Below are 13,083 nucleotides of genomic sequence, written 5' to 3' on the forward strand. Positions count from 1 at the left end.
TGTTCTCTTAATTATGGATGCAACTTTACTCCCCACACACATGTTTTTATTAGTCTGTTTACCAGTCTCAAGAAGGGTCTCGACCCGAAACGTCACCATTCCTTCTCTCCTGAGATGCTGCCGGTCCCGCTGAAACTCCAGCATTTTGTGTCTAGGATTGAAACCAGCATCTGCAGTTCCTTCCTACGCAGTTTTTTTTTAATTGATATCTGCTGTTAAAGTGTAAAAATATGACTCCGTTTTTTTTTGCGAGTTAGAACAGAAATAGGATACTTAGCTCTGAGAAATTCTGTCTCCCAATTTAATTGTAGCAGATCTGTGACCCAACTCCATATCCCCGCTATTGCAGTCCTCCCGAAATGCTTTTCATTAGGAATACATGATGGACCCAGTACAAAGGAATACAAGTTTTGGCATAATATTAAAGAATCTTGAAGCCAAAACGTCAATTTAGAGCATAATATATATTTTAAGGGATTCATTGTTATATAAAATGTTGTTTTTCGAAGACAAACGCTTCAGTCACCTGTCAGTTAGGATAATCAAGACTGGATTTTAAAACCTTTCGGAAACCGATTCAACGTTTAAATAGAATGGTCAGCTTTTTGAAAAACATCACATAGGTAATTTGGCGTATTAATATTTACACGTCAACATATTTCAATGAAATACAATCTTCACAATTCATTCCAATTGGAATAACGTTTACCTGTGCCATTTGTTTTCTAAAACGAACTTGATTTTCGTCGGTTGCGAATCAGAAAAGTTCAACATTATCTTGTGTTCTGTACGCATCCGTGTCCACCACAGTAAAACGTGATTAATTCAAAAGTCTGTTAAACAATACACACCCCATACATCCGATGATAACATTTGGAAGTCAAATAAATATTATTTCTATGTATGTAATTGCGTAAAAAATATTCAGATCAATTAAAAAAACCAGCTGCTTTTTAAACCAGCATCTGCAGTTCCTTATATCGATATACTCAATTACTTAGGCACTGACATTGCTTTGGGGTAAACATGTACTTTGTTTCTGCAGTTCAAATCTATCAACGAAGATGAGGGGCACAAATAAGGTTTGCTATATTTCATATAGCTTATTCATATTCTGGCGTAGGTTGATGTTTCATATTTAGGTTTATTATTGTCACGTGCATCGAGGTGAAAAGCTTAGTTTTGCATATTATCCAAACAGATCACACATATCATGCATAGATACAATCAGATCAAACTCAAGCACATTAGAGCAAAGGGGAAGCTAGAAAGTGTAGAATGTGCCTGAAACATTAAACGACTCTCCGTCAGCGTATATAATTCGAATCCTGTTTAATGTTAGTAGTTTCTGCAGTTAATATTAACTATCTGTAGAAGCAGAAAAGTTTAGACTGTATATCATAAATCGATATGTTACCAAATATGCCCGATATAATTTTATAAAGATGCCTAGCAACAATTTTTGTTCATGAATTATCAGAACATTCCATATGTTCATATTTTGTGTTGTTTTTAGAATCACGAAAGATTATTACGTTTATAAAAATAAAAAAATGAAGAATAAGATTGTTTTACTTTGAAGTATTAAATGTCAAAATATTGCCTTTTACTTTTTGCGTTTACAAAAAGAAAAGGTGCAGAGGCGTATGTGATAACCAGTTTCCGTTGAGAACATAATTTGTGGATTTAAATGTATGATTTCACCAATAACAACCTAAAATGTTATGTGGTCTAATTTGATAAATGCAATTCTGCATCTCCACGCAAAGTAACTCGTCTTCTTTGACAGTTCGGTCAACATAACCAGCCAACAAGAGTGCAGGTGTGTCTACTTTTAACTTTAAATTTGGTACTATGGAGGCGAAATACTGGAGTTAATAATAAAACGCGTGTTATTTAATAATGACACATTTAAAGAATCGAAAATGGAATAGACGGTCTGTTAGTTAATCGCTGAAAGAGAAGGGACGATACTCCACTGTAAGTTTCTGTGCTAGTTATTCATTTATTGTTCTGAAGCTTCAATATTTTTGACACTGAAACATTCAGTTTTCGAAATACAACACAAACAATACAAGTAACAGCAGCAATGATGGGAATCTGAAATTAGTATGGGGGGAAACTGCAAACGCAGGGAATCTTAAGTTTGACACTAATACTGTTGAAACTTTGCCATTCGCCAAATCGGCAAGTTCAATGAACAAGATTCGTCATTTTCTGCGTCAACATATTATAATCAATTGTCTAAACACAAGGCAATGAATTCGATCAAACCCATAACCAAAGTTATGCTGGGGCAATGTAAATCATTTTAATACAACCGCATGCAGGAATCTGAACCAGAACCGTTCTTCAACATTTTAATCCACGCAAAGACATTTGGTGGCCACTGTGTTCATTCGTTTGGAATTGCCATTTAATATGTAAAAACAAAACAATGACCGGACCATAAAGTCTTGAAATTGAAATTAAAAAAGTAAAAAAAATACCTGACATTCAATTGATCTTAAAGTTAAACCAACTAAATTGCTTCCAAGATCTGTGAGCAGTGATGCTATTGTTTGGATCTTAGCTTTCAGTTTGCGACATCAGTAATGCTGCGACCAGTTTCAGCAATATTCTCAACTGAGTGAGCGGTGGCGGCTTTTCTTAAATCTCGTTTCTGTGGTAAAAGAAAGATGCATTTACAACCCATTTTTTCAATAATAAAAAATCTTTAAAAAACAAAAATCATTTCGATCCCCATGTTTTCTTGACTCCATTGAGGAAAGTCTACTCCTATTAGTATCTTCAAATTCATAAATTTTGCCGACTTTTTGGTGAAATATTATCTGCAGTTTTCTGTGCATACTATTTGTATTGGTTCAACTACGGAAAATAAGCTGATCCTGAATCAAGCTTTTATATCCTGGACACAACAGGGGAGGGGAGAATGTGGATACAATGAATTGCAGATGCTAGTTTGCAAACAAAAAAACCCCAAAGTGCTGGAGAAACAGCGGGTGATACAGCATCTCTGGAGAACATGGATAGGTAATGTTTCCCGTCGGGATTCTACTTCAGCATGATTATGGGGGAAGGTGGAAGAGAGGAGGAGCAGGACAAAGCCTGGAGTTAATAGGCTGATCGGGGAGGGGCTGAGGCAGATAATGAGCAGGGATGACAAGACAGAAGGTGAGATACCGAAGGATTGAAGAGATGAACATTGTGAAGCTAGAGAAACAAATGCAGGTGGAAGGGGAAGTGAAGGGAGAAATAGGTGGGAGGCCTGGTGGGGCACAGGGATGGGAAGGGGGTGTTTAGGGGGAAGAAATGAGAGGGGAATGCTTTCTAGTTGCTTAAAACTGAAGAACCCAATGTTCATGCCATTGGGTTGCAAGCTACAAGGGAATGACTGGGGTGTAACTCGTACTTGATTATGTTAGCTGCTTTCCCAAAGCAGCCTGAGGTATATGGAGTTGATTGGGTGGGGGTCCACATCTCTACAATTTCTCGTGGTTTTGGGCAGAGCAGTTGCCAGACTAAGTTGTTACAGTATGTATCCTGATAAGATGTTTTCTACTGTACATCTGTGGAAATTAGTAAGAGTTGTTGGAGACATACTGAATTTCCTCATTCTTCTAACGAGAGGTTGATGTGCTTTCGTAGCCGTAGTGTCAATGTGATTGGACCATGTCAAAAGGTTGGTAATATTTTTTACCGAGGAACCTGAAGCTGACAACCACCTCCACTTAATCACACGGATGCAGACCGGATGCTCCAATCCACTTCCTAAAGTTGATAACCAACTCCTTCATTTTGCTTACATTGAGGTTGTTGTCTTGACATCATATTCCTCAGCTCTTTCATTTTCTTATACCCCATCCCATTATTGTTTAAGATTTAGCCCACTATGGAAGTGTCTTCTGCTAACTTGTAAATGGAGTTAAAGCAGAATTTGGCCTCACAGTTGTGAGTGTATAGGCAGTGTTAGGGGCTTATAACACAGCCTTGGAGTCACCAGTGTTGAGCATCATCGTGGGGGATGTTTTGTCACCTATCCTTACTGATTACGGTCTGTGGGGCAGGGAGTTGAGAAGTGTTACATTTGATTTGGAGACAATACGCAGAGACTAGATTGATAACTAGACTAAGTGGGTTGTACGGTAAAAATAAATCATGTAACTGCCTTTGAATTTTAGAAGGAGATCTTAGCTTCTGACAGTGTTAATATTAAGATCATTTCTTGTAATTGTGAATATAGAACTATTTGGTGTGTCGCCAAGGAAAGTTGGAGTCCAATTATGGCAGCTAATGCTGATGTTGAAATACTTAGGACAGTTATGCTTGCTGAAAAGCAAAAGTGAGAAGTCATGCAGAATGCAGCTCCAACTTCAGATAGTTTTGCACAGAAACAAAAGCTCATCTTTACCAGCTGGTGAGAGTTGTTAGCTGTACAATGCCATAGACCCAATGGTTCAAAGCCTGCTAAAGTCCCTGGCAGCACAAGCAAGTCATCCAATAACTGAATGTTACACTGGAAGGTCAACTTCTGCAATAGAAGTTCTGCTTACCTCCATGGAAAATCAGACAGCTGTTGTCAGTGTGCTCATTTCTGGAATTTGAATGAAGGCATTATGGTACTCCAGGTCATCATATCAGGGTTTCCTAATGCCACACTTAGTTAAATGCTGCTTTGATGTCAAGGGCAGTAACCCTCAAATTGCCTCTGGATTTTAATTATGTGTGTGCATTAGTAAACAGGTTATTAGTGCTACTTTACAGGTTTATCATTTACATCTGTTTGCTTTTAATAGATAATAAACTAACTGAAGTGTATTTAGCTGGATAAGAACTCTCTGCTGGTCCATTTCTGGCCTCTCCTGTAGTTGCATGGGAAAGTGCCATGAGAAGTGGATAGGTGATGGAAGATTAAATCAAGTAGTCAGAGATGGAACTATCCTTTCAGAAAGCAGAAGGAAAGGAAAGGAGAAAAGTGCACAACGTGGTAGAATCTTGTTGTAGGTGGCAGAAGTCACACAGGTTGATCTGTTGAAAGTAGAAGCCGATGGATGTGAAGGTGAGGAAAATAATTCTGTCTGGGTGGAGGGGAGAGGGGAAATAAACAAGAAGTGGTTGAGAGCTCTTTCAACTTTGATGGAAGGAAAACCATGGCCAGGGTTATTTTAGTATATCTTAAAGCACCAATATAGAATACCTCATCAGGGCAGAGCAAGGTATCACTAGCATTTTTACCTCTTCCTTTTCCATGAAAGAGAAACCTAAAAAAGTCCTTCTAGTAAGTCAGCAATTCACTTTTTTTAATTTAGTTTGCTACATTTAGTGCTCATGGTGTGGTATCCTCTCCAAGGGAAAAATCAAATGCAGGTTGGGTGAATGCTTTGCAGAACAACATTGTTCACTGTACAAGGATGACCCTAACCTTTCAGTCATCTGTCACCTTAATTTTCCACCCAAAGTCTTTGGCTTCCTATGTTGATTCAATTATGCCCAATGCAAACTTGAGGTATAGCACTGCATCATCTGTAAGGTACGTTGAAGTGTTCTGAACTTGACATTGTTTGTTTTTTCCTCATGCTCTATAGCTGTATTAAAGCGTGCTTGTTTTCTTACTTTTCCAGTTTTGATGATGGGTCTTTGACAGGTCAACACTATTTCTGGCCCCACTTGACCTGTTATTTTTCAAGCATTTTCTGCTATTGTACACAAAGATGAGGTTAAATGTCAGTAGAAATTGGGCAGATATACTATACAGAAAGTGTAGTATGAATGATTTGATGTGAGGAATGATGTGTTGGAGTTGGTTTAAGAGGACAAAGTGATGAGTCAGGGGTATGAGGCACTACAGGATTTAGATAAATTGCCACTATACTGACCCTTAACTGTTGAGCCATTATATCAGTTTTGTCAGTGAATCAATGAGTATTGGAAATTGGACATCTTGTTCGGAAAAAGAGGGAGATCTACAATAATTATAGGCAGCATGAAGTAAATGAGGTGCTTGAGGAGTATAAGGAATGTAAAAAGAATCTTAAGAAATAAATTAGAAAAGCTAAAAGAAGATATGAGGTTGCTTTGGCAAGTAAGGTGAAAGTAAATCCAAAGAGTTTCTACAGCTATATTAATAGCAAAAGGATAACGAGGGATAAAATTGGTCCATTGGAGTGGGAAGCTATCTGCAGAGCCAAAGGAGATGGGGGAGATATTGAACAATTTCTTTTCTTCGGTATTCACCAAGGAGAAGGATATTGAATTATGTGAGGTAAGGGAAATGAGTAGAGTAGCTATGGATACTATGAGTTTCAAAGTAAAAGAAGTCAAGTCAAGTCAAGTCAAGTTTATTTGTCACATACACATACGAGATGTGCAGTGAAATGAAAGTGGCAATGCTCGCGGAACAACAAAACAACCAAACAAATTATAAACACAATCATAACACACATATTATTTTACATAATAAATAATAGAAGGAAAAACGTTCTGTACAGTTAGTCCCTGGTGAGAAAGGCGTTTACAGTCCGAATTGCCTCTGGGAAGAAGCTCCTTCTCAACCTCTCCGTTCTCACTGCATGGCAACGGAGGCGTTTGCCTGACCGTAGCGGCTGGAACAGTCTGTTGCAGGGGTGGAAGAGGTCTCTCATGATTTTGTTTGCTCTGGAGTTGCACCTCCTGTTGTATAGTTCCTGCAGGGGGGTGAGTGAAGTTCCCATAGTGCGTTCGGCCGAACGCACTACTCTCTGCAGAGCCTTCTTGTCCTTGGCAGAGCAATTCCCGAACCAGATGGTAATGTTCCCGGACAAGATGCTTTCCACCGCCGCTGCGTAGAAGCACTGGAGGATCCTCGGAGACACTCTGAATTTCCTCAATTGCCTGAGGTGGTAAAGGCGCTGCCTTGCCTTACTCACCAGTGCTGAGGCGTGTGATGACCATGTCATATCCTCAGAGATGTGGACTCCCAGATATTTAAAACAGTTCACCCTATCCACAGGATCCCCATTTATACTCAATGGAGTGTACGTCCTCGGATGATGTGCCCTCCTAAAGTCCATGATCAGCTCCTTCGTTTTTTTGATGTTCAAGAGGAGGCTGTTCTCCTGGCACCAGAGTGCTAGATCAGCCACCTCCTCCCGGTAGGCCCTCTCATCATTGTCTGAGATCAGGCCCACCACCACAGTGTCATCAGCACTGTACTGACACTTTTGAAAAATATAAAAGTGGATAAGTCTCCAGGTCCTGACAGGATATTCCCTAGGACATTGAGGGAAGTTAGTGTAGAAATAGCCGGGGCTATGACAGAAATATTTCAAATGTCATTAGAAACGGGAATAGTCCCCGAGGATTGGCGTACTGCGCATGTTGTTCCATTGTTTAAAAAGGGTTCTAAGAGTAAACCTAGCAATTATAGACCTGTTAGTTTGACTTCAGTGGTGGGCAAATTAATGGAAAAGATACTTAGAGATAATATATATAAGCATCTGGATAAACAGGGTCTGATTAGGAACAGTCAACATGGATTTGTGCCTGGAAGGTCATGTTTGACTAATCTTCTTCAATTTTTTGAAGAGGTTACTAGGGAAATTGACGAGCGTAAAGCAGTGGATGTTGTCTATATGGACATTAGTAAGGCCTTTGACAAGGTTCTTCATGGAAGGTTGGTTAAGAAGGTTAAACTGTTGGGTATAAATGCCGGAATAGCAAGATGGATTCAACAGTGGCTGAATGGGAGAAGCCAGAGGGTAATGGTGGATGGCTGTTTGTCGGGTTGGAGGCAGGTGACTAGTGGGGTGCCTCAGGGATCTGTGTTGGGTCCTTTGTTGTTTGTCATGTACATCAATGATCTGGATGAAGGGGTGGTAAATTGGATTAGTAAGTATGCAGATGATACCAAGATAGGGGGTGTTGTGGATAATGAAGAGGATTTCCAAGGTCTACAGAGTGATTTAGGCCATTTGGAAAAATGGGCTGAAAGATGGCAGATGGAGTTTAATGCTGATAAATGTGAGGTGCTACACCTTGGCAGGACAAATCAAAATAGGACGTACATGGTAAATGGTAGGGAATTGAAGAATACAGTTGAACAGAGGGATCTGGGAATAACCATGCATAGTTCCTTGAAGGTGGAATCTCATATAGATAGGGTGGTAAAGAAAGCTTTTGGTATGCTAGCCTTTATAAATCAGAGCATTGAGTATAGAAGCTGGGATGTAATGTTAAAATTGTACAAGGCATTGGTGAGACCAAATCTGGAGTATGGTGTACAATTTTGGTCGCCCAATTATAGGAAGGATGTCAACAAAATAGAGAGAGTACAGAGGAGATTTACTAGAATGTTGCCTGGGTTTCAACAACTAAGTTACAGAGATAGGTTGAATAAGTTAGGTCTTTATTCTCTGGAGCGCAGATGGTTAAGGGGGGACTTGATAGAGGTCTTTAATATGATGAGAGGGATAGACAGAGTTGATGTGGACAAGCTTTTCCCTTTGAGAATAGGGAAGATTCAAACAAGAGGACATGACTTCAGAATTAAGGGACAGAAGTTTAGGGGTAACATGAGGGGGAACTTCTTTACTCGGAGAGTGGTAGCGGTGTGGAATGAGCTTCCAGTGGAAGTGGTGTCGGCAGGTTCATTGGTATCATTTAAAAATAAATTGGATAGGCATATGGATGAGAAGGGAATGGAGGGTTATGGTATGAGTGCAGGCAGGTGGGACTAAGGGGAAAAAAGTTGTTCGGCACGGACTTGTAGGGCCGAGATGGCCTGTTTCCGTGCTGTAATTGTTATATGGTTATATGTTATATGGTTAGGATGACATCATATTCTTGGTGCCAACTTCATGCATGACTAAATTAAGGGATTGGGAATGGGTATTTGCACTTCATCATTTGGTTCTTTGTTTCCTCCTTACAACTCCAGGATCCATCAATTGTCTTGCTTTTTATGGATGGAAATTTAAAATTTAAATTTAAGATATAAAATATGGAATTGAACTCTTGCATATCATCATTTCACCCTAACTGATCACTAAACCATGAAATAATGTACTAATATGGTAACTAGGTTAAAAAGCAATGCTCTCACTTCTGGGTTTCCCCACACATGAAGGAATGTTCTGCTCCAGCACATGGGGGAAATTCAATCAAATATTGTAAATGAGTAAATATTTTAAATGTAAACCATGAACTAGGAATCCTCCTTAACTTACACCTGGTTGTCATTAGCCCTGTCAAGATCCATAGCACATTTATCTATATGATAACATGGGTCAATTCACCCATTCATGTTTTGTTTGCAGCAAATAAGTTATTTATTATTTGTTTGCAAACTACTTCATGGCTTTAAATGATGATTAATATGAAGAAATCGTTTTTTCTCCCCAAGATAAACAAACAAATCAGTTATGTGAATTGGCTGGAAAGAAAGCCTATAAATAATCTGCGTGCAACAGGCAATTTACAATAATTATTCAGTGTGCCTCCAGTTATAAATGTCCAACAATTAACCAACCAAATGCTGTTGTTTTACCCAATGGAAATGCAGAGGTCCATTATTAATACCTTGACATCCAGCAGGATTTGTTTGAATATTAGTGCGCGCATAGAGTTAAAAGGTGTTCTAGCATATCACATATAGTATTGCCAGAGTATTAAGTGTAGATAAAGATGAACTCTAAAACTGAAACTTAATATCAAGACAAGTTTTGGTAAGTTTAATCTTGTAAAAGAAATACAAATTGAAACAAGAGAAATGTGTGGAATTTGCACGTTCTCCCAGAGAGAAACAGAGAGCGAATGAGTTTATGCATGGAATGAGCTGCCAGTGAAAATGGTAGAAGGGGAGACAGCATTTAAAAAACATTTAGACAGGTACATGTATAGGAAATATTTGGTAGGGTATGGTGCAGGTGCAGGAAAGTGGATCCAGTTCAGTTATCCACTTAATTAGATGAAAGATTTGGGCTGAAGGACCTGTTTCCGTGTGGTAAAGCTTAATGATACATAACTTTAATCAACATAAATGTTCCACAATAAAGACTGCGTGAATGATCACAGATAATCTATGCCAGTGAGGTTCCTGAATGACACGGCAATAATGAAATTTTTGGAGGAAATTCAAGTAGTTTAGCAAATTGTGTATAGAAATTTCCTAAATAATCAAAGTAAAATCACAACATCCCATATGTTGCAATTCCAAAAACAGTGCACATAAATACTTCCCTTTAGAACTATTTTTCAATACTGTAGCGCAAATGTGGACAAAGTATCACCAGCAATAGATAATAAGTAAATTATTGCATAAATGTAAAGCAATATTAAAGTTCACCTAACACGCAGGAACATTTCATTGAGTTAGATAATACATCTCGTAATCCTTGGTATAATCAAAGGTCCTTTGTGCTAAGTCTATTCACAATAGCAAAGTTATGGAATTTATAATCATTATGGTTTAGATTTAAAATATTTTAACTTAGCACCAACAGTTGATCATAATCTTTCCTGATGGTGGTTTGGATTTTGCACTCACATCTGTAGAGAACATTATTATCTTCATTTAGCTGTCATAAACATTTCATGTATTTCATTGGTACACAAAAAAGCTGGAGAAACTCAGCGGGTGCAGCAGCATCTGTGGAGCGAAGGAAATAGGCAACGTTTCGGGCCGAAACCCTTCTTAAACACTCATGTATTTCATTGTTTATTTCAAAAGTAAAATCAATGATATTATCTTATCATGGTTGTGTACTCTACCTTGGACATGATGTTAGGCGAAGGCAGCAATAAAAATTCCAGTGGGTCTGATCTGTAAGGAATGAAAATGAAAGGGCTTTCTTAAGAGTGACCGTATTGAATAAAAATGATAATAGTGTCACAGGATGATATCTGTGATACATCAATGATGTACTAGATTTATCAGCCACACCTGAACAACACCATGGTCTCTGTTTAAATGTTTTAATTGATATCAGAGGAAAACTGTATTGACACTGGTAAACTAACGTCATTTTAGAGAGAAAATTATGACATTTTTGGAGATAAGATAAATTAGCATTTTAAACCTTGCATAGTGCTATGTAAATTGCATTATAATTATTTTATTTATATACCATTACAATTGTTTTTATCAGTAAAATGTGAAATAATTGAAGTGTGTAGGAAGGAACTGCAGATGCTGGTTTACATTGAAGATAAACACAAAATGCTGGAGTAACTCCGCAGGACAGGCAGCATCTCTAGATAGAAGGAATGGGTGACGTTTCGGGTCGAGACCCTTCTTCAGACTAATTTCGGGAGTGGGCGGGACAGAGATAGAATGTAGTCGGAGACAGTAAGACTGGTGGGAGAACTGGGAAGGGGGAGGGGATGGAGAGAGAGGGAAAGCTGGGGTGTAAGCTACCCAAGCGAAATATGAGGGGCTGTACCTTCAATTTGCGCTGGACCTCACTCTGACAATAAAGGTCCAGGACAGAAAGGTCAGATTGGGAATGGGAGGGGAAGTTAAAGTGCTGAGCAACCGGGAGATCAGGTAGGTTAAGGCAGACCGAGCATAGTTGTTCAGCGAAACAATCGCCGAGCATGCGCTTTGTCTCGCCGATGTGCAGAAGTTGACAAGTGTGGGACAGGTGTAACATCTTCTGCGGTTGTAGGGGAAGGTGCCTGGGGAGGGAATGGTTTGGATGGGAAGGGATGAGTTAACCAGGGAGTTGCGGAGGGAACGGTTTCTGCGGAAGGCGGAAAGCGGTGGAGATGGGGAAAATGCGGCTAGGGGTGGGATGCCATTGGAGGTAGTGGAGGATTATGTGCCAATTTTTTTGCATATCTTTAATTCCTTGTTCTTTATCTCTCCACATCACCACCTATATCTCTTGTTTCCCTTATACCTAACCAGTCTGAAGAAGGGTCTCGACCCGAAACGTCACCCATTCCTTCTCTCCAGAGATGCTGCCTGTCCCGCTGAGTTACACCAGCTTTTTGTGTCTATCTTCGGTTTAAACCAGCATGTGCAGTCCTTCTTACACATGTCGTCAAGTATAAGTGAGCTCAGCAGATCATTTAATGCACAGTATCACAGCTTCTGATGCATAGCTGTTTGAATCCAAGAGTATTTCATATTAGAAAAGTCAATGAAAAATTAGGCTATGTAGACTTATGCTGCAACTTCAATGGAATTGTGAACAATTTGGAAATTGGGAATTCTCTTTTTGCCTCAATCTGCTTTTGATAAATCCAGTGATTGAAAGGTTGGGGCCAATGGAATATTAAACTCTTGTCTTATTTCTGATCACAAATAGACCTGGCAAAATTACAGCATTAATTGATGCATATCAACTATTTGAAAGATAGGAGTGTTTTTCACCTGTAAAAGAAAGCATGCATTTATTCAGCACTTTACCTAATTGAAAGAATCCAAACTTATTAAAAGCAATTGATTATGTTCTGACATGTAGGGAGTGCCGAAGGGATAAATTTGAATTATGGAAGTAGCAAGGACTATTAAATTAATTCAGGTAGAAAATAACATTAGTATTTATCAGTTCCCTTCCAAATGTGGCCTAAGTGACCAGAAAGTCACTTCTCTTTTAAAGACTAGTAACATTTGCTGGACATTCCAAATGGTGCAGCCTAATAGTGACCATGGATTCCCAACACCACCCCCTGTCATCTTAAAGCTACCTGAGAAGAAGTTATGGCAGTCTACCCTACCTATGCCTCTCATAATCTTATAAGCTTCGATCAGGTTCTGCAGCATAGGACTCGGGTCCATGCACTCGGCCACAATGCCAATTTTGCGATCTCCAGTAAAGTTAGTATTAGTATTAACATTTAAATTCAAATCATGGATATACACCATTAATAAGCACGGCACCTGATACTAAACTCCATGGAACTCAACTGTAAACGGTCTTGCAGTCAAAAATATTGTAGATAAGCATATTTTATTTCTAACTTGCCATCTATCTAAATAAAAGCCTCATTTTGACCACTTCCTGTCTGCGCTCTATATTGATTTTAGAAAAAACGCTACCCTATATCGCTATGATTTTTGGCCATCTTACTCACACTTCCCCTGCTGAGGCAGCCACGAGG

At 39.0% G+C, this 13,083-nt stretch overlaps 1 protein-coding gene across 1 annotated transcript in view; it reads right to left on the reverse strand.

The window, feature by feature from the left end:
- Positions 1-1,985: 1,985 nt before the first annotated feature.
- The window catches only part of ppp1r42 (protein phosphatase 1, regulatory subunit 42), a 67,891-nt gene continuing 56,793 nt past the window's right edge, over positions 1,986-13,083 (reverse strand). Inside the window, 2 exon segments of the mRNA XM_055634411.1 lie at positions 1,986-2,662; positions 10,747-10,798. Coding sequence (XP_055490386.1) covers positions 2,576-2,662; positions 10,747-10,798 — 139 coding nt within the window. The 3' untranslated portion in view covers positions 1,986-2,575.

This window comes from Leucoraja erinacea, chromosome 4 (genome assembly GCF_028641065.1).
Source record: "Leucoraja erinacea ecotype New England chromosome 4, Leri_hhj_1, whole genome shotgun sequence".
Classification (NCBI taxonomy): domain Eukaryota; kingdom Metazoa; phylum Chordata; class Chondrichthyes; order Rajiformes; family Rajidae; genus Leucoraja; species Leucoraja erinaceus.